Source organism: Capricornis sumatraensis, chromosome 4 (assembly GCF_032405125.1).
Source record: "Capricornis sumatraensis isolate serow.1 chromosome 4, serow.2, whole genome shotgun sequence".
Lineage (NCBI taxonomy): Eukaryota > Metazoa > Chordata > Mammalia > Artiodactyla > Bovidae > Capricornis > Capricornis sumatraensis.
In genome coordinates, this window is record NC_091072.1 from 138443525 (window position 1) to 138470422 (window position 26898).

Below are 26898 nucleotides of genomic sequence, written 5' to 3' on the forward strand. Positions count from 1 at the left end.
CTTTTGCTCCTTGGAAGAAAAGCTACTACATACAAACCTAGGCAAGCCTAGACAAAAAGCAGACATCATTTTGCTGACAAAAGTCCATATAGTCAAAGCTATGGTTTTTCCAATAGTCATCAAAGGATATGAGAGTTGGACTATAAAGAAGGCTAAGCACTGAAGAACTGATGCTTTCTAACTGTGGTGCTGGAGAAGACTCTTGAGAATCCCTTGGACAGCAAGGCAGTCAAACCATTCAGTCCTAAAGGAAATCAACCTTGAATATTCACTGGAAGGACTGACGCTGAAGCTAAAGTTCCAATTTTGGCCACTTGATGCAAAGAGCTGACTCACTGAAAAAGACCTCGATGCTGGAAAAAAACCCTGATGCTGAGGGCAGTAGGAAAAAGGGAAACAGACGATGAAATAGTTGGATGGCAACAGTGACTCAGTGGACCTGAGTCTGAGCAAACTCCAAGAGATAGTGAAGGACAGGGAAGCTGGCATGCTGTAGTTCATGGGGTCTCAAAGAGTCAAACAGAACTTAGTGACTGAACAGCAACAATGGTCTCTCATTTACTTAGATCAACAAAAAGGTCTCTGCAAAATTGCCCAGTTTTTGGATAGTCAACAACACATCTCCCAGCCCACATATCAAATTATAAAATCACAAAAGAAAATAGAAGATACTTTGAATAGAACTTACTTCATGTGCTAAAATATCAACAAGATATTCCAGAAATCTTTCACTATTTACTTACTTAAATTTCTTTGTGAACCATTAACTAAAAGCTGGCTTCTCCAGCTTTGTCTAATCCAGAGTAGCTGAGCTCTTGTTAATGAGTGTTGGGTCAGCAAAAGTCACTACAGCTTTATTTTTCTCTGTGTCTTAGCCCTTTTCCCCCCTGGCTCTCTTTCCTGTTACTTGCTTAACTAAATTGAATAAATATTTATTGATCACCAATTAAGCATAAGGGTTATACTCGATGTTCCTTTGACGTTATGAAGATAAGTCCCTGTCCTTCACTATCTCCTGGAGTTTGCTCAAACTCATGTCCACTGAGTCACTGATGCCATCTAATTATCTTATCCTCTGTTTCCCCTTTTCCCACTGCCCTCAGCATCAGGGTCTTTTCCCAGCATCGAGGTCTTTTTCAATGAGTCAGCTCTTTGCATCAAATCAGAGGGCTTCTGATTTCAAGGAGTTATATTAGAGGCATTATGTACCTAGATCTGCTGCCTGGCTCTATTAGCTTCTAATTCACTGTTTCTGAAGCTTAAGATAGTATTTCACCAGGCAAGTCCATTCTTTGATTCAATGAGGTTATAGATTTGTTCATTTAATCTTTAAACCTTGAAGGTCTTGGGTCTGTGTCATTCCTGATTTTTAGAACTCAGTACTGTTCCTGGTATTTTGCCAAGGGAAATTTTAATTAATTTTTGACAGACATGTTAAAAATAGGTCCTGTAGGTTGATTCTGCATTCTTGCTTCTTGGTGTTTTTCTTTTTACCCCAATGTAAATATCACTATGTCCTTCTCCCTAACTGTAGCCAGAAAGATCACTTTCAGACGGCAATTAAAAGGTTGCAGTCCCTGGAAAATTTGCACTGAGGAACAATGAACAAAAAGAACTTTGCTGAGACATTACATTGCTTAAGTGATAAACTCTACCATCTTATAGATAACAGTTGGCGATGGACAGAGAGGCCTGGTGTGCTGCAATCCATGGGGTTGTAAACAGTCAGACACGACTGAGCCACTGAACTGATAACAGTTTTTATCTATACCTCAGCTTATGGGGCTTCTCTGGTGGTTCTGCAGTAAATAATCCACCTGTCAACGTAGGAGACTCAGGCTTCATCTCTGGGTTGAGATGATCCCTTAGAGGAGGAAATGGCAAGCCACTCCAGTATTCTTACCTGGGAAATCCCATGGACAGAGGAGCTTGGCGGGATACAGTCTACAACACAACTTAACAACTAAACAACAACAACCTCACCTTATACAGTAGAATTGAATTTTACTTTGAGATTACGTTTTAAAGTCAGAGAGTAAAGTAAAAACCACATATAGATAAAACCACTCCTAAAAAATTTCTAATATCACCATGACCTCTTAAGGCAGGCGTTACTAAAGATTAAAATGTCAGTGACATTTTTTTTTCTCAGTTTTTTTCTTGGGCATTGGAAACATAGGCTATTTTCAGGCTGAGGTGGAGAAAAGCAACTGATAAATGATGTCTTTTATTCTCTCTCAGCTAAAAATGTGTAATTGGAATTTGAGCCAGCTAAATATGAGAATAAATTCTTTACTTCAAAAAGCAAGTTGCTTAACATGAGACTATATGTTCTAGCAGGAAAAAAAAACTTAATTATGATCATACTATTAAATTATATAATAGCAAATTACATGGTCCAATCATGTAAAATGGCCATTAGTCTCAAAATACACTATTGAGATTGACTTTTTTGTTTAACACACATTTTTTTTTAAACAAAAGGTTACAATATAATGTGATCAACTTCTGTGAGAAACTATATTCAAAGTGAAGAAGAACACTGAACTTTGTCACTTGATTTGAAGGCAGTTGATCTTGCCATTCTGGACTGACTCTGAGAACTAAAAGAGAATACACCCAACAAAGAAACACAGAGGATCATATTACATATGATGCTTACTTGTTAACACAGTGATTGATCTGGATGGCTTGGTAACCACATTTCCATTTACCACTACCAGAGTGATTATATAATATAGGCCATGATAATTGGCCTTAAAGATAATGGGAGGAGGCAAAGTACTGTTGAATTCCTCAAATTCGAAGAAGTAATTTTTTGATTCACCAGTTATTTTCACAACATACACAGATGATGGACTCATGACGTCTGAAGCTTCTAAAGAGACAGCGATGCTATTATCATCTCGGACAGTTATGTGGAAAGTGGTAGCATCCTGTTTAAGAAAACAGAGAAAAAGAAAGGAGAGGTCAAGTTTCAGATTATTTTCATTAAAATTATACTGAGATAATTTTCCCAAAACTAATGTTGTGACAAGCATTGCTTCCTGAAATAAGGTTACACAGGTATTTTTAGTATATGCAGAAAATCAAAAAGAGGAATATTAGCCCTATTGTGGCTATTGATCTTCTCAGGCTTTTTTACTTTTAGCATTCTTCTGGATTGAAAAGCTACTTCCAATTCATGGATTGTGCCATGTAGTGAACACAAAATAAAAACATCATGGAACTGTGTAAAAATAAGTGAATGAAAATCATCTTGGCACTCAACTTTCAGAGAAGTGCTTGTTTTCACCTCTGTTGAAAAAGCTATATGGTTTAAAGAAGCACTGTTTTACTTGGGAGGGAGTAGTCCTGCTGTAGTCCTAGGAAAACTCTAGAAGAATGTTTCAACGCAGTTATTTTCTCTTTGACATCTCATCTGCCAGTTCTGACAACTAAAAAAAAAAAAAAAATCAGGGCTGAAAAACCTTATAATCCTTCTCTTTAAATTTTAACCAGTCCTCATTAAAAGAAACCATGATGCTCTTTGAAGAAGGGACTGGACTGAAAAGCCGTGGGCATTGATGGAAAAGTCAGCAGTCAGTGCACTGAAAACTTTGCTCCAAGTCCCCAGGTAATTGTTTATGATCAGTATTTGAAAAATCATTTGTGTAGTTGGTTTAAATATTCCTTCCTGATTTTTTCCCACACTCCATAGGCAGACTGGGACATCAGTTCTCTCATCTTGACAAGACTCGTGTACTTCGTAACATTGGCTGTTCTGTTTTACTTTTCCTTCTGGGTGTGTGTGATGTCCAGGACAAATTATTCCATAGCTCTGAGCCTCAGGTTTTTCTTCCATGAAAGTGGGACAGAAAAATTGCTGAAACTTGTCAAGGACTTACCAGCATCCAGGTACCAAGGTAGGTAAGCTATAGACGTAATCATCACATTTAAGATTCATAGGGATCTCAGGAGACAGATATTATTATTTTCAATCTCGGCTTGTAGCTGAGAAAATTGAGAGCCCGAAAGATTAAGTCACTTGATCCAGGTCACACATATAGTTCAGACTTTTAACCACTGATCTATACAAGTATCAAGCTTGATCATTCCACATGTCTTTGTCTTCTCGTCTTCACTTATTTTCCTAACATTGAGACTGACACACAGTATATAGCTGATAAGCATTTGTAAAATGAATGAAAGAATTGCTGATTATATTAATTATATGGGAGCCTTGTCCTCTTAGAATTAATCTGCTTATTGATTTTGGTACCTCACATAGTGTCAAGACAAATCAAGCAGGTGACGCATCAATCCTTTAAAAGAAGATGCAAAAATATACTGATTTTTTTCTTCTTATTTAATTTTTTAAAGAAACCTAGTTTTTAAAGGTCCTGGTACTAATAAAGAATTGGAGAAGGGCATGGCAACCCACTCCAGTATTTCTGCCTGGAGAATCCCATGGACAGAAGAGCCTGGTGGGCTACAGTCCATAGGGTCACACAGAGTCAGACATGATGGAAGTGACTTAGCACCACTTATAAAGACTATCTGGCTATTAAGAGAAGTTTAATTCTATGTTAACATTTAGTAGACTTAATAGTGGTATTGGTATGAATACCATCTCTACCTCACTAGTCTGTAAGTCCTCCAGGGCAGAGACTGCGTCTTATTTCTAGCTGTGTCTTCAGCTCTAAGACCAGTACATGGCATACGCCAAGTGGTTTGTGAGCTGAATAGGCCTGGGAAAATTTCTTTAATATGGGACTGTCAGTGCACATTTTCTTAATTTTTAAAAATACATTTATTTTACCTTAGTGAAATGGACTCCAAACAATAGCTACAGTACCACTTGCATGCCTGTGTGTTAAGTCACTTCAGTCATGTCCGACTGTTTGTGATGGTATGGACTATAGCCTGCCAGGCTCCACAGTCCATGGGATTCTGCAGGCAAGAACACTGGAGTAGGTTGTCATGTCCTCCTCCAGGGGATCTTCCCTACCCAGGAGTCGAACCCAGGTCTCTTATGTCTCCTGTATTGGCAAGCAGGTTCTTTACCACTGGCACCACCTGGGAAGCCCCCAGATTTGCTTTAAAAAAAAAAAAAAACTGTCTCAGCCTATAGCACGTGGGATTTTAGTTCTGTAATGAAGGATCGAATCCATGCCCCCTGCAACGGAAGCACAGAGTCGTAACCACTGGACCACCAGGAAAGTCCCAGAACTCTTTGTTCACATTTGTCTCTCATCCTCTGATACATGTGCAGATTTTAAAAACTGAGTTCTGTACTTTTGGGATCAAATCTAAAACATGACCCACTCTCCATTGCCAGTGGTCAGGTGGAACATGAGGCTGATGCAAGCCCTGAATATCCAATAGACCTGAAATCTGGTTTTTATACCTTACTGATTACAGAAGTCGATTCACTAATTCAGAAAACAATAAGTTTACAGACATGGAATATGCAGTTCCTAAGAATTCTTTGCTGTATGTTTTAACAGCCAGTAAACTGGAAGTGTTTGTGATAACGAAAAGAAGAATAAATAAACTCAATTTTGTAGCGTGTTGAAGAAATATATGTCTCATGTGTCATGATGCTTTGTAGACAGTTACAGCTTCCAGGGAAAGGAACTAATCTTCCAAATGCTAACAACAGCTTTGAGGATGATTGTATCAGCCATGAAAATAAGCATTGGCCCATGTGCTCCCAGGTTGCCAAAAATAAATCAGGGTGGGCTAATCAGATTCAGTCAGTGGAACTAATGAGAAGAAGGCAGCAGGCCAAGTGCGATCTAGGCAGTGAGCCTAAAAGAAATGTCATCTATGCTATTTCTTTCTTCTCTGTCCTCTTTGCTCCAGCTTTTCCTGGAATCTATATTCAGGAGAAAATTCTGAATGTATGCAGCAGGCATGCTATCCTTGCTGAGAAGCAGGGCCAGAAAGAAGTGTTAGAAATAATCGAAATGGATCTGGTGCACTAAGGCAAGGCCAATGCTGATTTATTTGGTGGCTAGAAAAATATTTAAAACTTTTCTTTTTCCTTCTGAGACTGGTAATGCTATTGCTTGACTCTACAGTAAAAATATTTTCACTGAATGTCCTTTGCGGAACAAAGTTTAATATAGGAATTTCTCTGGTCCAACACCCTCATTTCACACTTGAGAGAACAGTGGTGCAAATGTCAGGCAGATAGTCGATGTCAGAACAAGGTCTGGGATCCACACGTTCTGGTGCCCCTTGGTATTTCTCTTTTTCTAAACTTGAGGTACCTGGCTTGAGGCAGCAAAACAGGGCCTGGGGGCTTGTCTTCAGCAAGGAAGGGGAGCCCAGGAGCCTGCCACCTGTTCTATAGCCAGTCTTGGGAGAAAGAAGCTACTGGAAATAGAGTGGGCAGCACTAAAGAGGAGAAAAAATGGGGGATGAATCCCCTCAGATATGGGATAAGGACGTGAATTGGCTATAGGTATGGACTCATCAGAAGTCCAAGAATCTCTTCTAGCATCCTTGACAAAAGTAGCAACTGTGGTGTATTGACCCGTCTCTCTGTCCCTTGATCTGTACGAAGCTTTGCATTAAGCATTATTATATATATGTATATATATATATAATACATATATATATGTTAAAAAGCTGAGGCATTACTTTACCAACAAAAGCCCATCTAGTCAAAGCTGTGGTTTTTCCTGTAGTCATGTATGGATGTAAGAGTGGACCATAAAGAAAGCTGAGCACCGAAGAACCGATGCTTTTGAACTGTGGTGCTGGAGAAGACTCTTGAGAGTTGCTTGGACAGCAAGGAAATCAAACCAGTCCATCCTAAAGGAAATCAACACTGAATATTCATTGGAAGGACTGATGCTGAAGTTGAAGCTCCGATACTTTGGCTACCTGATGTAAAGAATTGACTCATTGGAAAAGACCCTGATCCTGGGAAAGATTGAAGGCAGGAGAAGGGGACGACAGAGGATGAGATGGTTGGATGGCATTAGCAACTCGATGGACTTGGGTTTGAGTAAGCTCTGGGAGTTGCTGATGGACAGGGAAGCCTGGTGTGCTGCAGTCTATGGGGTTGTAAACAGTTGGACATGACTGAGCGACTGAACTGAACTGACTGATATATATATATGTATATACATGAGAGTTGGACTATAAAGAAAGCTGAGCACCAAAAAATTGATGCTTTTGAACTGTGGTGTTGGAGAAGACTCTTGAGAGTCCCTTGGACAGCAGGGAGTTCCAACCAGTCCATTCTGAAGGAGATCAGCCCTGGGATTTCTTTGGAAGAAATGATGCTAAAGCTGAAACTCCAGTACTTTGGCCACCTTGTGCAAAGAGTTGACTCATTGGAAAAGACCCTGATGCTGGGAAAGATTGAGGGCAGGAAGAGAAGAGGACGACAGAGGATGAGATGGTTGGATGCCATCACCGACTCAATGGACATGGGTTTGGGTGGACTCAGGGAGTTGGTGATAGACAGGGAGGCCTGGCGTGCTGTGGTTCATGGAGTCGCAAAGAGTCAGACACGACTGAGCAACTAAACTGAACTGAACTGATACATACATATGTATATTTTCCTTTTATTCCTTACAACCGTCTTTAGAAGTAAGTGTTATTGGGACTTCCCTAGTGGTCCAGTGGTTAAAAATCTACTTGCCAATGCAGGGGCAAGGGTTTGACCCCTGGCCTGGGAAGATCTCATGCTGTGGGACAACTCAGCCTGTGTGCCACAACTACTGACCCTGCATTCCAGAACCTGTGAGCTACAACCAATGAAGCCACCACAATGAGAACCCCAAGCAGCACAGGAAAAGTGGACCCCACTTGCCACAACTATAGAAAGCCCAAGTGCAGTCAAAAGTAAATAAATAAGTAAATAGTCAATTCAAAAAGAAATCAGTGTCACTATTCCTATTTTACTCAGAGATATTAAATAATTTCCTTAAGAACACACCAATGGACTTGGAATCAGAGGGTCTGAATTTCTATTCTTTTGGGGCAGATTATTACCCTTGTGAACTTGGGAAATCCCAGGTATCTTTTAACCATAGCTTCTTAATATATAAAACAGGGATAATTCCTGTAACTCATGGGATTTTTGTAAGAGTTAGACGGCTTTTACAAAAGTGCTAAAAGTGTGAAATCAATTAATATTAGCTGTATTTCAAAAATTATTGTGTTCATCAACTACACTCCTATATAAAATAAAACCTTAAAAAATCAAACTTTAATATGTACAATTTGTATCTGTCAATTATACCTCCATAAAGATGGTAAAAATAATTACCCATGACTGACTAAGCAAAATAGAGACATCTATTTTATAATTATTATTCCATTCCATTAAAGAGGAAAATGCAAGCTTCAAAAAAATTTAAAGTTGTAATTAACATCATGGGCTAAAATTTTCCCAATAAGTTAAAAAAAAAAAAAAAAAGGAATATCTTGGAATGTTCCTGATGGTACTGTCTTGCATGGTATAAACGTTTCATTCAGTGGCTGTTATATTTTTTTCTGTTTCAGCATGTCTTTCAAATTAATGAAGAAAATAAAAATCATTCACGTAAAGACCATGAGATAAAAAAAAAAACCCGTGATATCATTCCACCACCACATCAAATTCAAAATGTCGCATCATAGATGACTTATTGACTGCTTGTATTTTTAAGACCATATAATGTAGATATCCCTACTCTTGGATTCATAAAATTTGACATTGTTTTCTAAGTTTTATGTGTATGTATAAATTTTGAAGTGTGTAAAAAAAAAGGTTTTGTTTTAGTTATGTTTTGAGGAAGGGTCTGTAAATAGTCACTTAAAGAACTTCAAAACCCAGCCAAATTCAGTAGGTATGTTCACTGGATGTTTTAATCACAGATCCTTGGAGAAATAGCATTTATTAATTCAATGACGAACATTAACTAACTGACAACATGGCATCAGGCATAGTGCTAGCGTGTTAGGTGTTAGTGAAAGAGAAGTATATAAGACAGGATACTTAAACTCCAGAAGCTCTGACTCCAGGGAGAGGTGCATAGTTATAACCCAGCTGAAAATCATTAGTTAAAAACTTTGAAAGACTGGTTGATACCTGTTTTTCCTGCCTATCTGAAATCCCTACTTAGATTGTACCCTCTTCTCTGGATCACTGCTTCTTTTCCATTTTAAAGCCTGTAAGGATGCTGATGGGGTTGCTGATTATGGTGCCCAACTCCCAGGTCAAAGCACCCCAGGACTCAGTTTGGGTGAATCATAGTACCTATCTCCTCCCGAAGAAGACAGTTACAGAGACACACACGTGAACCAAGCCAGACAACCAAAATGCTTCCTCTGAAAAGTTTAAACTAGAATTAGTGAGAAGGAGCCCTTCCCTTCCGTTCTCTTGCATGTGTGGATGCAGACCTGGGGAAGTCAGTGTCTATAATTTCTGCCCCTGAAGATAGTTGTTTGAGGGAGAATTTCTGATTTGTTCCAAGACTCCAGTCTCTGTCTTCATAAGGCCCACCCACCGTGCAGTTTGGTGACATGAGTGAATAAATTCCAGCTTATAGCTTAAGTTGTTTAAAGCTGGACTTCCAAAATTTGCAGCCAAAGATCTTGAAAGAAGAATATTGTCCAGGATTATAGACGTGTAAAGAAGATAGTGATCCATTCTGTTTCTTTGGCTAGATATCAGGGAAGATTTCAGGGTGAAAGTGATGCTTGAAAGCTACTTAGGAGTTTCCCAGGGGTACAACGGTCAGAAAAGTCACCTGGAGAAGTGGGAAGAGACTCCACAGTGCTCTGGAGTAGTTAGATAGTGGTAGGATGCTCAGACGGAGAAGGCGATGGCACCCCAATCCAGTACTCTTGCCTGGAAAATCCCATGGATGGAGGAGCCTGGTGGGCTGCAGTCCATGGGGTTGCGAAGAGTCGGACATGACTGAGCGACTTCACTTTCACTTTTCACTTTCATGCTTTGGAGAAGGCAATGGCAGCCCACTCCAGTGTTCTTGCCGGGAGAATCCCAGGGACAGGGGAGCCTGGTGGGCTGCCGTCTCTGGGGTCGCACAGAGTTGGACACAACTGAAGCGACTTAGCAGCAGCAGCAGCAGGATGCTCAGAAGAGGGGTTGGAGAGCCCTGGCACAATTTGTGCCTTGCTAAGGAATCAGGATGTATTTTAGCCCAAAAGAAATCGTAAATGGCTTTAATGTATAAAAGTGACATGATTAGACAGATCACAATTTAGAAAGGCTGATATAGTCAGGAGGATGGACCAGTATAGTTAGGAATTGTCTGCCTGGGCCCATCTAAGGCCAGGAGAAAGTAAGGAGGCTGTTGTAACAGTTCACATAAGACCTGAGCAGTCTCTGAGCAAGTGCACCACATCTGCCCCTGTTGACCCGTCTGTGTGATGTACTTCTAGAAAATTACCAGTGCACCAGCTGGCAATCCAATCAATGATTAGTCTTATCAGAAGGGATTTTAGAGGGAACACTTAAACAATTCTGCTGTGCTAAGGTTACCACATAGGAAATGATGGAATGCTCAATTTTAAAGAATAGTAATATTAATGGTGTCTAGTGCTTATATTCGGAGAAGGCAATGGCAACCCACTCCAGTACTCTTGCCTGGAAAATCCCATGGACGAAGGAGCCTGGTAGGCTGCAGTCCATGGGGTCGCTAAGAGTCGGGCACGACTGATCGACTTCACTTTCACTTTTCACTTTCATGCATTGGAGGAGGAAATGGCAAGCCACTCTAGTGTTCTTGCCTGGAGAATCCCAGGGACGGTGGAGCCTGGTGGGCTGCCGTCTATGGGGTCGAACATAGTCGGACATGACTGAAGCGACTTAGCAGTGCTTATATAGCATTTACGACCATAATTCTCTGCAGACATTATGTAATGCATCCACTTAGACTCCTGTCTGTTTCCTGGGAAACCTTTTCCAACAAGATAGTCTTGGCGCAGTGGTAAAGAAGCCACCTGCAATACAGGAGACACAGGGGACACAGGTTCAATCCCTGTGTCGGGAAGATCCCCCTGGAGGAGGAAATGGTGATCCACTCCAGTATTCTGGCATGGGAAATCCCATGGACAGAAGAGCCTGGCGGGCTACAGTCCATAGATTCAGAGAGAGTCAGATGCAACTGAGCACACACAGTCTTTCCTTTCATTTCCTTCAGGAAGATCAGAGTCCTAGAGCTGCCCTGACAACTTCCTAGAATGATTGACAACTGTCTTTCAGAAATTGTCAGAGGAGAATTTGGATGTTGGTCTCAAAGGCTAAGCATGGCCTCTCCTTAATCTTCCATTATTTATTCTGATTATTCTTCAGAAATGTTTTGAGCAACCAGCATATATCAGGAATTGTGCAAGACATTGGGGATATATTCAATTTGTGAATAAAGAGAAAGACAGGCCTTATGTGACTCTGTCCTTCCTAGAAGTGTGTCTGACCAATAATCATAGCAATGACAATGGCAACAATGATGACCATATTATAATAAAGATCATTCATTTATACACTTTTTATTACATACTAGTAGAAAGCTCATACAGCAGGTTCTTTTCTTTAAGCTTTTTATTTTGTATTGTGTTGTAGCCAATCAACAATGTTATGATAGTTTCAGGTGCACAGCAGAGCAACTCAGCCACACATATACATGTATCCATTCTCCTCCATACTCCCCTCTCATCCAGGCTGCCACATCACACTGAGCAGAGCTCCTTATACTATGCGGCAGTTCCTTGTTGGCTATCCATTTTAAATATAGCAGTGTGTACATGTCAATCCCAAACTCCCTAACTATCCCTTCCCCCTGGCAACTATAACCTCATTCTCTAAGTCTGTGAGTCTCTTTCTGTTTTATAAGTTCATTTGTATCATTTCCTTTTAGATTCCACATATAAAGGATGTCATATGATGTTCCTCCTTCTCTGTCTGACTTAATTCACTCACCAAACAGCAGGTCCTTGATAATGGCTTTCCGGGTGAATATGTTTACAATCTGCTCTGTACTGCCAGACTTCTTCATGTGGGTCCCAAATGTATCTTTTCGGTTGGAATACATCAGTTCTAACTAGGTACGTGAGCCCACATTCATACCAATTCTGCCTTTCATGTTTTAACATGCTCAGATACAGCCATTTCTCTCTTTGTGACTTCATAAGACAGAGCCCTCATTTCTTTGGCCTCTTGGTAAAGGGGCCTAAACTCAAATGTCAGCCAGGTAATATAAATGTGTGAAGCAGTCAAGTATAAGAGGATTGAATGATGGAATAGTTATCAAATGGGGAGGTACAGGCATTGTCATAAAGCATCATTAAAAAGCACCATTACAACAAAGATAAAGATATACTGGCCAAAGAAAACACATTTAGTTGCCTCTAGGCAAACATAAAATAAAGGTTATACTGGACTTTGGAATTGTGGATAAAGATGTATTATGTCAAACCTAATCTATCATAAATAGAAAGCACATCTTTATCCGCAGTTCCAAAGTCTAGTATACCCTTTATTTTATGTTTGCCTAGGGGCAAACACATGTGTCTTCTTTGGCCAGTATATCTTTATTTTGTTGGAATGGTGCTTTTTAATGACATAAATATACCACCACGTGTGAAATAGATAGCTAGTGGGAATCTGCTATATAGCACGGGAGCTCAGCTCAGTACTCTGTGATGACCTAGATGGGCGGAATGGGGGAAGGGGAAGGGAGGGATGTTCAGGGGGGAGGGGATATATGTATACATATAGCTGATTGATGTTGTTGTACAGCAGAAACTAATCCAACATTGTAAAGCAACTATTCTCCAATTAAAAGAGATATATCTTCTAAGACAATGCAATATCATGGGAGTTGAAGGAATACAGTGTCAAGAAGAAAGTGGTCGTCAGTGGTGTCAGACATTGCTAAGAGATGAAGGGCAAGGATTGAAGAAAAGCCTTTAGATTTGGTCATCAAGAAGTTACTAGTGACATTTTAAAGGGCACATCCTTTACTAGTGTAAAGTATTAGTGAACAAGACAACTTTTAAGGAGCTGAAGAGTAAGACAAACTACATACCCACAGGACAGTTAAAATTTAAAGACAAGCAAGTGTTGACAACGATTCAGGCCAAGAGGTATTTTCATTCTCTGCTGGTGGTAGTGGAAATTAGCGTAAGCATTTTGGAAAACTGGCAATATCTACTAAAGCTGAATATTTAAATAGCACATAACCCAGGAATTCTAGTTCTAGATACATGCTCAGCAGAAATGAATGCACAGGTGTATGAGAATGTTTGTATTGGCTTTGTTTTGGAGTTGTGATAAGATTCTGGGTTCATGGACACTGGTTATATTGTAAATAAGTTAGTTACAAATAAAAAGTGCCATACCAGAATTAAAAAAAGAAGAATACATTTGCAGTCCAGTCTCAGCCCACGGGCTACAGCATTATAACCCTCGAATTTGTTGTACTGGCCATGTCCTTGATTAAATAGATTATCTTTGCACTTTCAGCATTCAATCGTACTCTATTTGCTCTGTCCAACCAGAGTGCAGAATGATAAGTCAATTTTTACCCACTAAGCATTAATTTAAATAAATATGGATAATATGTCCTTAGCAAGTTGCCATGTGTGTGTGCCTATGAATGACTAAAGTGGCATTTTATTATATATATTAATGCAGGAATTATTTCCTGACTTTTGATACGGACTGGGGATAGAAGCTCTGTGGAACTCTTAATTTTGTGGATTAAAGCAAACACATTAGTTTAATCTGAGGAAAGAATTCAATGTGGCATTTTTTAAAGGGTAAAGAAACTTATGGTGAAGATATATGCCAAGACTGAATATACTATGTAAGATAATAACAATAGCAATTTTATGTTTTACATATAACAGTAATTTTATATTTTATAAAATGCTTCAAATAAATTTTCTCATTTGATCCTCAGAAACTTCCATTAAGTTATTATCTCATTTCACAGATGAACACACTGAAACCAAAGAAATGAAAGTTTCTTAAGGCTACTCTACTGTTATGTGGAGGAGCTGGTGCTCAAAGCAATGCTGGAACTACAAATTTTATGACTATTTTACCACAGTCCCCATACTGTCAGATCCTGGAGCCAAAAAGATTACCCAAAAGCTAACTTTCATGAAAAGTGAAAGTGTTAGTCACTCAGTTGTGTCTGACTCTTTGTGACCCCATGGACTGTAGCCCCACAGGCTCCTCTGAAATGGAATCCTCCAGGCAAGAATACTGGAGTGGGTAGCCATTTCCTTCTCCAAGGGATCTTCCCGACCCGGGGATTGAACCCAGGTTCCCTGCATTGCAGGTGGATTCTTTACCATTTAAGCCACTTGCTTGTCCTTTAGTGAAACTGAGTCGCTCAGTCATGTCCAACTCTTTGTGACCCCATGGACAGTACAGTCCATGGAATTCTCTAGGTCAGAATACTGGAGTGGGTAGCTGTTCCCTTCTCCAGGGGATCTTCAGAATCCAGGGATCAAACCCAGGTCTCCTGCACTGCAGGTGGATTTCTTACCAGCTGAGCCACAAGGGAAGCCCTGTGGTTGTCCTTAATTGGTGGTAAGCTCCCTCAACACAAGCTGTGACTTTTTCCTCTAGGTCATGCTTGAGACATGCTAAAAAAAAGTGTGATATCATGAAAAAAATCAATTTGGGAGATAAAAAAGAAATGTTGGAGGCAGACTGACCTGGGTTCAAATCTCACTTGAGTGATTGTCTCTCATTTTCATTCTTTGAGCCTCCTTTGCTTCTCATAAATTATGGAAAGCTAGAACCTATTATGATCAGATTTTGGGGAAAAAACAAGATTACATGTGTGTATTACCCAGTTGAATAATAGATACTTAGGGCCTTCAAAAACATTAGCTAATTGTTGTTACATTATTTATGACCTAATTTTCTCCTTGATTCTCTTTACATACCCCTCTTTGGGCTATGTAAATTTGATTTATTTTTACTTTCTTGGGAGATTACCAACAGGAATAGAATCATGGTCCTATTTAAGATTTACATTAGATATAAAAATAATATAGACATACGTATGTGTATACATATGCACGTACGTGTGTGGGTATGCATGTGTACCTAAAGGGGAAAGTTTAGTTAGAAAATACAATAGACCACCTGGAATTTGGAAGGGCTGATGCTGAAGCTGAAACTTCAATATTTTGGCCACCTGATGTGAAGAGCTGACTCATTAGAAAAGACACTGATGCTGGGAAAGAGTGAAGGCAAAGGGAGAAGGGAGCAGCAGATGATGAGATGGTTAGGCAGCGTCACCAATCCAGTGGACATGAATTTGAGCAAACTGTGGGAGATAGTGGAGGACAGAGGAGCCTGGCATGCCGTAGTCCATGGGATCACAAAGAGTCAGACACAATTTAGTGACTGAATAACAACAACCTGGAATTTATTACTTTCCCCATCAAATAATTATAGATAAAATGGCACCAGAAAAGCACACATATATAATCTTAGTTATATATTTAGGGACATGTAAATTTTAGCAGATGTATCTTCTTAGGACACTAGCACCATGGTTCCTAAATGGTTCCATAACCACTCTTTTGGTCTACTTATTGAATAATTAATATTACGCCTTTGGTTGGCATCTTGAACAAGAGTGGCCAGCATTTTTTTTTTTTTTCTATCATGCATGTACGTGACAGCCTGAGCCAACATGTTTGACTAAAGGTTACTATGGGAACAGTTTCTAAGACCTACTGTGTTGACAAGTTTAAAGACCTGGGAAGCCATGCCTTGCTGATGATACACTCAGGAGGAGGGGGCTCTGCCATGCAGGAAGCCATGACATACATCTGTTCAACAATTCAATGACCAGGCAAGGTCTGCAAATATGTGACATTCTTCTGGCTTAATATGTCAGGAAAAATAGGGGTCCCTGACAGGTCAATTCTGTGAAAAAAGTGTTATTTTCATAACGTGAAGCCCTGACAAATATTATTTTGCCTGAATTTTTAAATTCCCCATCCCTCTTCTCTATTCTTTCCAGGATTTATAGGTTTTAAGCATCAGAAAGATGCTTGTAAAAATGTAGCTGTCCCACTTATTGAAAGATAATGTGAAAGATGATGGTGCTAATCATTTATTTTTTTGTTGGTCTCTCAGTCGTGTCTGACTCTTTGGCACGCCATAGACTATAGCCCACCAGGCACCTCTCCATGGGATTCTCCAGGCAAGAATACTGGAATGGGTTGCCATTTCCTTCTATGGCAACCCACTCTGGTATTCTTGTCTGGGAAATCCCATGGATGGAAAAGCCTGGTGGGCTACAGTCCATGAGGCTGCAAAGAATCAGACATGACTGGAGCAACTAATACTTTTCTCCAGGGGATCTTCCTCACCCAGGGATTAAACCCGGGTCTCCTGCATTACAGGCAGACTCTTTACCATCTAAGCCAGCAGGGAAGCCCAAAGTGTGTTAGCTGCTCAGTCATGTTCTGTTCTTTGCAACCCCATGGACTGTAGTGCCCACGCCCTGCCTCCTCCCCCAACCCCGACCACCCCAACTCTGCCAGGCTCCTCTGCCCATGGAATTCTCCAGGCAAGAATCCTGGAGTGGGTTGCCATTCCCTTCTCCAGGGTATCTTCCCGGCCCAGGGTTTGAACCCAGGTCTCCTGCATTGCAGGCAGATTCTTTGCCATCTGAGCCACCAAGTAATATAAAAATTTATTGCTGAATGAAAAGAACGTAAATTTTTGTAGGACATACAGTAAAAAGTTAAATACTTAAAAATTTTTTTTATTGGAGTTAGGTTGCTTTACCATATTGTGTTAGTTTCTCCTGTACAGCAAAGTGAATCAGCTATTCGTATATATATATATACAGGCCCTCTTTGTCACCACAGAGCATTGAGTAGCGCTCCCTGTGATATACAGTAGGTTCTCATTAGTTATCTATTAATCATTTATTTTAGAGTGGTTGAATTCAGTCAAATTTCTCCACAGGCATGAAGTATCTCTCCAACTGTGACGGCAGTTAATTATTAATAAATCCCGAGGACAGTTAACAAAGAGTGCCATCTGCTTACAAAACACACAGTTCATGGCAAATTTAGGTGGGATCCCTGTGACCTTCTGTAAGCATTGCCCTTTGACTCCCTCCTCGTTGAGTTGGTAACATTGTCAACAGCAGAACTTCCAGACCTCTAAGGCAAATAGTTTTTTATGCCCTCCACCAGTACTGGGACTTTGTGATTTTCTCAGAAGATGGATTCCCCCCATGCCAGATAAATTAAAGCCCAGAAGTCAAGGATGACACGCTATACTTTACACACATGCTTTGCTCAATGTGTATCTTCACGTAGTTTTGAAAATCGAGTATCTGCAGTATGCAGACAGGATGGTGAAGAAAAGAAATTTGGTCCTGGTCCCAGGGGTGTTTGGAGTCTACAGCAGAAAAGAAAAATTATACTCTTTTAGATAATTAAATAATTACAAGTGGAAAAGGCATTTTTGTAAAGAAGTGAATGATGATAAAAGAAGACCTAGCAATAGAATTACCCTAGAGAGGGCAATGGCACCCCATTCCAGTACTCTGCCTGGAAAATCCCATGAACGGAGGATCCTGGTAGGCTGTAGTCCATGGGGTCGCTAAGAGTCGGACACGACTAAGTGACTTCTCTTTCACTTTAACCCACTCCAGTGTTCTTGCCTGGAGAATCCCAGGGACGGGGGAGCCTGGTGGGCTGCCGTCTATGGGGCTGCACAGAGTCAGACACACTGAAGTGACTTAGCAGCAGCAGAGAACGCAAGAGTCTTTGCAGGTAAGTACAAGCTATAGTAAGAGTTGGACTGCTGATGAGTTGGAGAAAAAATACGATCTATGAAGAAGAGTGTATATGAAGATTTAGGGGCTGGAGAAAGCACAAGGTATTTGAGAAACCAGAATGATATCAGAATGTCCTGTAGTGAAGACTAGATCACGGGATACTTTGTAAGTCCTTCTAAAAAAAACAGACTTACTGCTCAAGGCAATGGAAAGCCACATATGGGTTATCAAGCAGATGAGTGAAACAATCAGATTTGCATTCTGCTATAGAAGCAAAACATTTATTATGTTAACTACTACATTCATTTATTATGTTAAATTCTTAGTGGGGGGACTTTTAATGAAACAATACTTGATAAGGAATCACTTGGGACAGAAAGGAACATTCTAACAGTATGAACAGAATTATCTAGGCAAACAAACAAAATCCTCAAAAAGGACAGCTAAGCTATTATTCAAATTACAAAGAAAAGAATGGCCTATTCCAGAAAGAAAGGGGGACAGATAAGACAGGGGTGAATGAAAGTTACTCAGTTATGTCCGACTCTTTGAGACATCACAGACTGTAGCCTGCCAGCTCCTTTGTTCATGGGATTTTCCAGAATAATGGAGTAGGGAGGCATTCCCTCCTCCAGGGGATATTCCTAACCCAAGCACAGAATCCGGGTCTCCCTCATTGCAGGCAGACTCTTTACTGTCTGAGCCACCAGGGAAACCCTGATAAGAGAGGAGGGGTTGGAAAGAAAATGAAGAGCCAGCATGATGATGCGATATTGGGGTATAGAAGGGGCAATCAGTCAACAGAAAAAAATACACTTTGTGTTAATACTTCTTACGCATTACTTTGCTTAATTCTCTTAACAACCCTCTAAGATAAATATAATTTTACCTATCTTACAGTAGGAAGTGGAAATAATTTTGAATGGCTCTTTTACCAAGATCCTGCTAGCCTCATGTTAAGTGTTCATAACATTTATTTGAACCATTTGAGGTTAACGTTGTACATATTCATCTTCATTTCACAATGTTAACTTGAAATCGTCACCATGTCTTACTTTCCACTGCATGAATAATTTGTTCAGCCATCGCTGATGCTATTATGAATTACAAGAAGGTTGGAACAACAATCTTATATTTAAATTTTATAAATGAAGCTCAAGAATATCTTTGTCTTTGGGAACAGCTGTAAAAAAACAGTATGCAATTTACTGCACCAAATGAAAGGATCTCATTCTTTGAGAAAGGATGGCATTTCTATAAATCATGCTGTGATATTTGGTGAGGAAATATCATTACTTTTACTTGACATACTGCACTTGTTAATTGGCATTTCATCATTAAATAGCTTCTTATTGCCTTGTACAAGATGTAATTGAAAAGGTGACAAAAATAGAAATGTTTGTATCCTTGAAATAATTTTAAAGGTGGTTTTTACCATTAGAACATTTTGATGGGACAGAAATGAATGGTAAAGGTAAAACTTTTTCATAGTATTCTGTACAGAAATGTTTAAATCTTTCTCTACATCTTTGATCACTATTTTAGTTTCTGTTCCTAAAGGCAACAGATGTTACTGGTGGCCTGATACAAGTACCTCATGCCAATTTGCAATAATCTACACAATTTATGTTAAACAAAATATCTTTAGTAACAAAACCTGGTGGGCTACAGTCCGTGGGGTCTCAAAGTGTTGGACATGACTGAGCGTGCGCGTGCGCGCGCACACACACACACACACACACACACACACACACACACACAGAGCCTTAATTAAAATCAGCATGCAATACTTTCACTAGGTTGTGGCTGACTATGAGATCTATATGACTTTTTTTTTTTTTTACAAATTAATATCATGTGCTTTAAGTTTTAAAACACAACTTTCCTTTCTTGAGTATCCTGAAATATAATATTCAATATTAATTTTCTATTTGCTAACTACTCCACTTTTTATTTCCTCCTTCTTGAATAATATTTCATGTCTCCCTTCTTTTCTACCTTCCCGCTCCCCCCAGTTTTTCTTCCCTTTCAAGTTGCTACTCACGGTCTGTCTTGTGCTATGTTTGGTTAGTTCTGTGTATAAATTTCCTGTAGATTTTAACCTCCTAAAGGCAGAGAATCAGGCGTCACTTACTATCTATCACAGAATCTAACACAGCAATTTACTATTTGGAACTTAATAAATATTTATCAACTGAAATTCATCCATTTAGCCATTCATCTACCTACCCTACAGTTATTGAGCCCTCAACCACATATTCTTTCTGTGTCTGTTCAGCTTATTCTTACGTGTCAGAGAATTTCTTATTGCAGCTCAGTTTCTGGATTATTATGGCAAAATCATATCATTGTATTTTAAAACCAAAAGAATACTTGGCCAAAGTGAGAAACATATTAGGGAGAAAGGCAAGGAAGTAAGTAGAGAGAAAGCAGGAATCAGGCACAGAGGTAAGACTAAAGGGATATGAAGGAAGAATAGGTGAGAGATAATGAAGAAAACTTGTAAACTTGGAATAAGTAATTGTGAACAATAAAGCAGTGGCAGAATAAGACACATCTGATACCTTTGCTGGTCATGACTCTATGTTATTACTTAATATATGATAGAGACAAAAATCAAGCTAAATTTTTATTAATCTCTCAATTGTTTCCTTATCCATATCCACTTTCTTTTATTTTTCCTTCTGTGACTATGATATAATTTGTTTCTAACTTACAGATAATATATTCCTAAAAACTCATAGATAAACCATTAATGAATCATACGTTGCTATGGGAACTAATAGACATTTAATCATCTAACTGCCCAATGCAGAGGCCATCCGTCCACTTAACTAAGATGGTGCCATGGAGATTCAAATATTGGGTGGGAGACTGGGCTACAGGACCCCTTTCAATTCATAACTTTGAAGAGTTATGAATTAATAAAAGCTGAACCTAAGAGTAATGTCTAAGAATATTAAGATATGCATGCCAGATTTTCTTTTAGGTCATAAGTATCCACGGTCTGTTTTCTTCAAAATGACTATTTCTCTCAAGCCTTTTCCATTGGCTTAAGCTTCAAGGAAATAAAACATGGAACATTTACTGGAAGAATTTAGTAATACTTTATGATAATTCAATACTATATTTTCTAACTATATTGCTGTATAATTTACAGTAGATATGATTAATTATATATATTTACTACATAACAATATGATTTTCTGTTTCACTGGAACAAGAAATACCATTAACCTGATGCATTTGTTTAGTTGATTAATGCATCTACTTTGTGTATTTCATTTAGCATTGAGAGTGAGAAAGAGATTTTTACTTATCAGGTAATTATAATTAAGTCCATAATAAACTGCTATAATTAAAGAGAGAAAAGAATAGTAACAATAGTAACAGCTAGGATATATTAAATGCTTAATATATGCCAAGGTTTATTCTAGATGTTTAGATGAATTATGCCCAATCCTTAAAGCAATATTTAGCATTTATTATTATTTTATCAATAACTAGGAAGCAGAGGATGGAATTCAAATAATAATTTGTAATGCTTACTTGGTGTTGGCTACAAGAGCATGACAGTGAGCAAGGGAGACCAGTTCAGCCTTCACATAGATTAATTCTAAGTGAACCATTACAGTCAGAGCAGCAAAAATTATGACGAGAAGCCCAATGTCCTCTGGTCGCCAAGAATATCTTACCTAGTGATGAAGCTGATGCTTGAAAGATAGATCAGGACTCAGCGGTCAACAGGCTAGAGTACAGAGGATGGTTCAGGAGACGGGCTGAGAGCAGCAGTGTGTATAGGGACAGGGGGCAGCAGAGCATCTTCAAGGAACAGGAAGGGACTTGCAGACCGTGTTCACGTGTTTGGGCGTCACCTTGGGACCACTGAAGTGGCCTAAGCATCGATGGCCATGAGCAGATTTTCTTTTGAGAACAAAAGAAGTAGTGGTGTGGAGCTCAGGTGGAGACAGGGTGAGACGAAGCAGAAGACCAATTAGAGGGCCGTGGTAAAGGAACGAAACTGGGCCATTTGCAGTGAGGCAGATGGACATACAGCGTGAAGTCAGTCAGAAAGAGAAAAATAAATATTACATGTTAATGCATATATGTGGAATCTGAAAAAATGGTTTAGATGACCTTATTTGCAAAGCAGAAACAGAGAAGCAGATGTAGAGAACAAGCATATGGGTACCAAGAAGGGAAAGGAAGTTGGTGGGACAAGCTGAGAGAGTAGCATTGACATACGTACAGCACCATGCGTAAACTAGACAGCTAGTGTGAAGATGCTGTAGAGCACAGAGAGCTCAGCTTGGTGCTCTGTGATGACCAAGAGGGTTGGGTGAGGGGTGGGAGGAACATCCAAGATGGGGGGATATATGTATATGTATAGCTGATTCATGTTGTTGTTCAGCAGAAACTAACACAACATTGTAAAGCAATTATAATCCAATAAAAAAGTGTACAAAAAGCATATTCAAAAAATAAAATAAAGCTATTAAAAAAAAGAAAGCTGTGGCAATAGTTGAAGCAAGACGTATCTGGACAAGGAGACAAGGGTGGCAATGAGAGATCTACTAAGGAAGAATCAGTAAAGTCCCAACAAGCTGTCGGTGGGAAGGAGGCTTGAGGCTTGGAGATTATGTTGTCTAAACTCCTTAATACAGATGAGGAAATCCAAGGCCAGGAGGTGGGAAAGGGTCTGCCTATGGGTATCCACCTGCTTAGAGGAAGATGCCTATGAAATGCAGGTCTTCTTGAACTCACCCCAGTGATATTTCCATGATGCTACTTTATCCTCCCAAACCTACCAAATCAATTAATTTTTTTCCCATTTCTGCCATAAGAAATAAAGCTGACTTAGGCGCTGAAGAATTGATGCTTTCAAATTGTGGTGCTGGAAAAGAATCTTGAGAGTCCCTTGGACTGCAAGATCAAACCAGCCATTCCTAAGGGAAATCAACCCTGAATATTCATTGGAAGGACTGATGCTGAAGCTCCAATACTTTCACCACCTGAGACAAAGAGTGAACTCATTGGAAAAGACTCTGATGCTGGGAAAGATTGAGGGCAGGAGGAGAAGAGGGCAACAGAGGATGGAATGATCAGATAGCATCTCGAGGGACATGAATTTGAGCAAACTCCAGGAGATAGTGGAGGACAGGGGAGTCTCGCATGCTGCAGATCATGGAGCTGCAAAGAGCTCAACAGGACTTAGCGCCTGAACAAGGTAAACTTGGCCCTCACATGAGTGGAGTGGACAGAGTTGGAGTCTGTTGTTGTATACAAGTGATTATTTTCCAAGGAGAGATGGAGACTGCTTGCAGAATTGATCATTTTTATAACAAATGAACAAATTAAAATCACAGAACAAAAAATTGAGGGTTTTTCACTGCATTTAGGCACAAACATACAAAAAGTTATCATAGCATAAGAGAAATAGCTTTCGTATTACTTCATACTATGCAAATGCATGTCATACTTTAGTAGAGCTTCTCAAAATTACAAGGTATATGAATTTCTTTCATGTGCCTGATGCACTGTGAGGCCAAACAAACTGAATCATCCTTGGAGTTTGGAGCAGATAAAGGTTTACTGCAGGACCATGCAAGGAGACCGTGTGTCTCATGCATGCAATAAAAAGCCTCGAGCTCTCCCAGGGGGTTCGCAAAGCACTTTTATAGGCCAGGTGAGGAAGAGGGGTGGCCGTAGGGTTTGTGATCAGCTAGTGCACAATTCTCTGACTGGCTGATGGTGAGGTAGCTGGGTGGTGTCACAGGGGTGAACATGACCAGTCCTTTGGGTTCAGGAGGGCTAGGGCTATGTGCTCATGGTTGTCAAGTAGTTAACATCTTCCATTTGTTGGAGAGGGGAAGGCTTTTTACATCTGCAAAACAACTCAAGAAATGTGCATCAAATACTGTCATCTAGGTACTTCAGAGAGGAGCTAACTCAGAGGATGGGGCTTCCCAGGTGGCTCAGTGGTAAAGAATCTGCCTGCAATGCGGATCATGGGTCCAGTCCCTGGGTTGGGAAGATCCCCTGGAGGAGGACATGACATCCCACTCCAGTAATCTTGTCTGGAGAATCCCATGGACAGAGGAGCCTGGTGGGCTACAGTTCAGAGGGTCACAAAGAGTCGGACATGACTGTAGCAACGAGCACACACAGAGAAAATGAAGAAGGGTCTTGAAAGCCAGGCAAAGAATTCGAACTTTGTGAGCAAGAAACCATTCAACAAGTGTTTTATAGAATCTACTGTATAAGGTCTTCTTATAACCCCAGACAGGTAATGCTAATTCCCGATTCCTTGCTACCCTTCCTTTAAAACCAATGCATTTTGCAAGACAGGGGAATATGGAATAGGCAAAACTATAACCCTAGATGGATTCTTTTAAATAAGATTCCACATTACTCAAGCATAAAAAGGATGAAATGATGCTTTTGCAGTTACATGGATGGATCTAGAGATTATCATAATAAATGAAATAAGAAATAGAAAGACCAAATACCATATGATATCACTTACATATCAAATCTAAAACTTGATGCAAATGAACTTATCTGTGAAATGGACTCACAGACACAAAGAACAGACTTGTGGTTGTCAAGGGGGAAGAGGGGTGCAGAGGGTTGGATTGGGAGTTTGGGATTAAGACATGCATGCAGGTGTGTGCTTAGTCATATTCGATTCTTTGCAATCCCATGAACTGCAGCACACCAGGCTTCCCTGTCCTTCACTGTCTCCCAGACTTTGCTCAAACTCATGTCCATTGTGTTGATGGTACCATTCAACCATCTTACCCTCTGTCGTCCCCTTCTCTTGCCCTCAATCTTTCCCAGCATCAGAATATTTCCAAAGAGTCAGCTCTTCGCATCAGGTGGCCTAAGTAATGGAACTTCAGCTTCAGCTTCAGTCCTTCTAATGAATATTCAGTACTGATTTCCTTTAGGATTGACTGGTTTGATCTCCTTGCAGTCCAAAGGACTCTCAAAAGTCTTCTCCAGCACTACAATTCAAAAGTATCAATTCTTCGGTGCTCAGCCTTCTTAATGGTCTAGTTATTACATTCATACATGACTGCTAGAGAAACCATAACTTTGATTATACCAACCTTTGTAAGCAAAGTGATGTCCTGCTTTTTAATATGCTGTCTAGGCTTGTAATTGCTTTTCTTCCAAGGAACAAGCATCTTTTAATTTCGTGGCTGCAGTCACTGTCCACAGTGATTTTGGAATCCATAAAAATAAAACCTGTCACTGTTCCAACTTTTTCCCCATCTGCTTGCCATAAAATGATGGGACTGGATGCCATGATAATATTTTTTGAATGTTGAACTTTAAGTCAGCTTTTTCACTCTCCTCTTTCACCCTCATCAAGAAGCTCTTTAGTTCCTCTTCACTTTTGCCATTAGATTGACATTTAATATACATAAATATATACATATATACACACACACACATATATATATATAACTGAATTTGCTGTATAGCAGAAATTGACACAATGTAAATCAACTATTGTTGTTGTTCAGTCTCCCAGTCATGTCAGACTCTTTGTGATCCTATGGACTTCAGCATGCTGGGCCTCCCTGTCCCTCACCATCTCCCAGAGCTTGCTCAGGTTCTTGTCCATTGTGTCGGTGATGCCCTCTGACCATCCAGCCATCTCATACTCTGACACCCTCTTCTTCAGCCCTCAGTCTTTCCCAGCATCAGGGACTTTTCCAATGAGTCAACTGTACTTCCATTAAAAAACATAAGATATCATAAGAAAAATTCCAAGTATTAGGAAAAACAGGCTCAAAGGTTAAAGCGTCTGCCTCCAATGCGGGAGACCTGGGTTCAATCCCTGGGTCAGGAAGATCCCCTGGAGAAGGAAACGGCAACCCACTCCAGTATTCTTGCCTGGAGAATCCCATGGACTGAGGAAGCTGGTGGGCTGCAGTCCACGGGGTCACAAAGAATCGGACACAACTGAGTGACTTTATTACTTACTTACTTAAACATGAACTGTAACCAAATTACATTGGGATGTGATAGGCTAAAGAACTGAGCTCTACATTATACGTTTCTGAACATTTCTACATTGCTCTCCAGAGAAGGAAACGGCAACCCACGCCAGTACTCTCGCCTGGAAACTCCCATGGACAAAGGAGCCTGGTAGGTTGCAGTCCATGGGGTTACTAAGGGTCGGACATGACTGAGCGACTTCACTTTCACTTTTCACTTTCATGCATTGGAGAAGGAAATGGCAAGCCACTCCAGTGTCCTTGCCTGGAGAATCCCAGGGATGGGAAAGCCTGGTGAGCTACTGGCTATGGGGTCACACAGAGTTGGACACGACTGAAGCGACTTAGCAGCAGCAGTAGCAATAGCAGCTACAGCTACAGCTACATTGTTATAATATTGTTACAGATTTGTGACTCTATTGTTACAGTCTCCAGAAGTAAACACAATTTAGAAGTTTTTGAAAACTGAAATCACAATCTCAGTGACAACAGTAGCAATGTTTACTTCTTTCTGTGAGGCAGCTCAACTGAAATTAAACTTCAACACGAAATAAACATTTTCTGAGAAGACTCACATGAAATCCACAATTTCTCTTTTATTAATGGCAATCCTTTTGAAATGAACATGAAATAAAGTATTGAATCCTTAGTTTCAAAAGAACCAGCAATCCAATATGCCTGCAATTGTTCTTTTTTGTTTGAGGACAATAAGATGCAACCCACTTATGTTGCTGGCAAATTTAGCTCTCAAAAACAGCTTCCTGGATCTGTGTGTGTGTGTGGGGGGGGCAAATAATAGTTATGAGGCATTTAGGTTTGTGACTAATTCAAGGATCAACCACTGGATGCATTCATCAGGATTTCTACCAGGAATTCATTAGTTGGTTTTAAGTTAGTAATTCCATCATCATGGTATGTGTTATCTTACTCTTAGACCTAGTTTTGTGTCCACGCTTTCTAGCTGGCTCAGTGGTAAATAATCCCCTAGATGATGTAGATGTAGGTTTGATTCCCTGGGTTGGAAAGATTCCCCTGGAGAAGGAAAGGGCAACCCATTCCAGTATTCTTGCCTGGGAAATCCCATGGACAGAGGAGTCTGGTGGGCT

General features: G+C 39.9%; 1 protein-coding gene across 1 annotated transcript in view; it reads right to left on the reverse strand.

Moving 5' to 3' along the window:
* The window catches only part of PTPRO (protein tyrosine phosphatase receptor type O), a 121517-nt gene extending 118476 nt beyond the window's left edge, over positions 1–3041 (reverse strand). Inside the window, exon 1 of the mRNA XM_068971502.1 lies at positions 2663–3041. Within this exon, the coding sequence (XP_068827603.1) occupies positions 2663–3041 (379 nt within the window). The remainder of the gene's footprint in view (positions 1–2662) is intronic.
* Positions 3042–26898: the final 23857 nt, after the last annotated feature.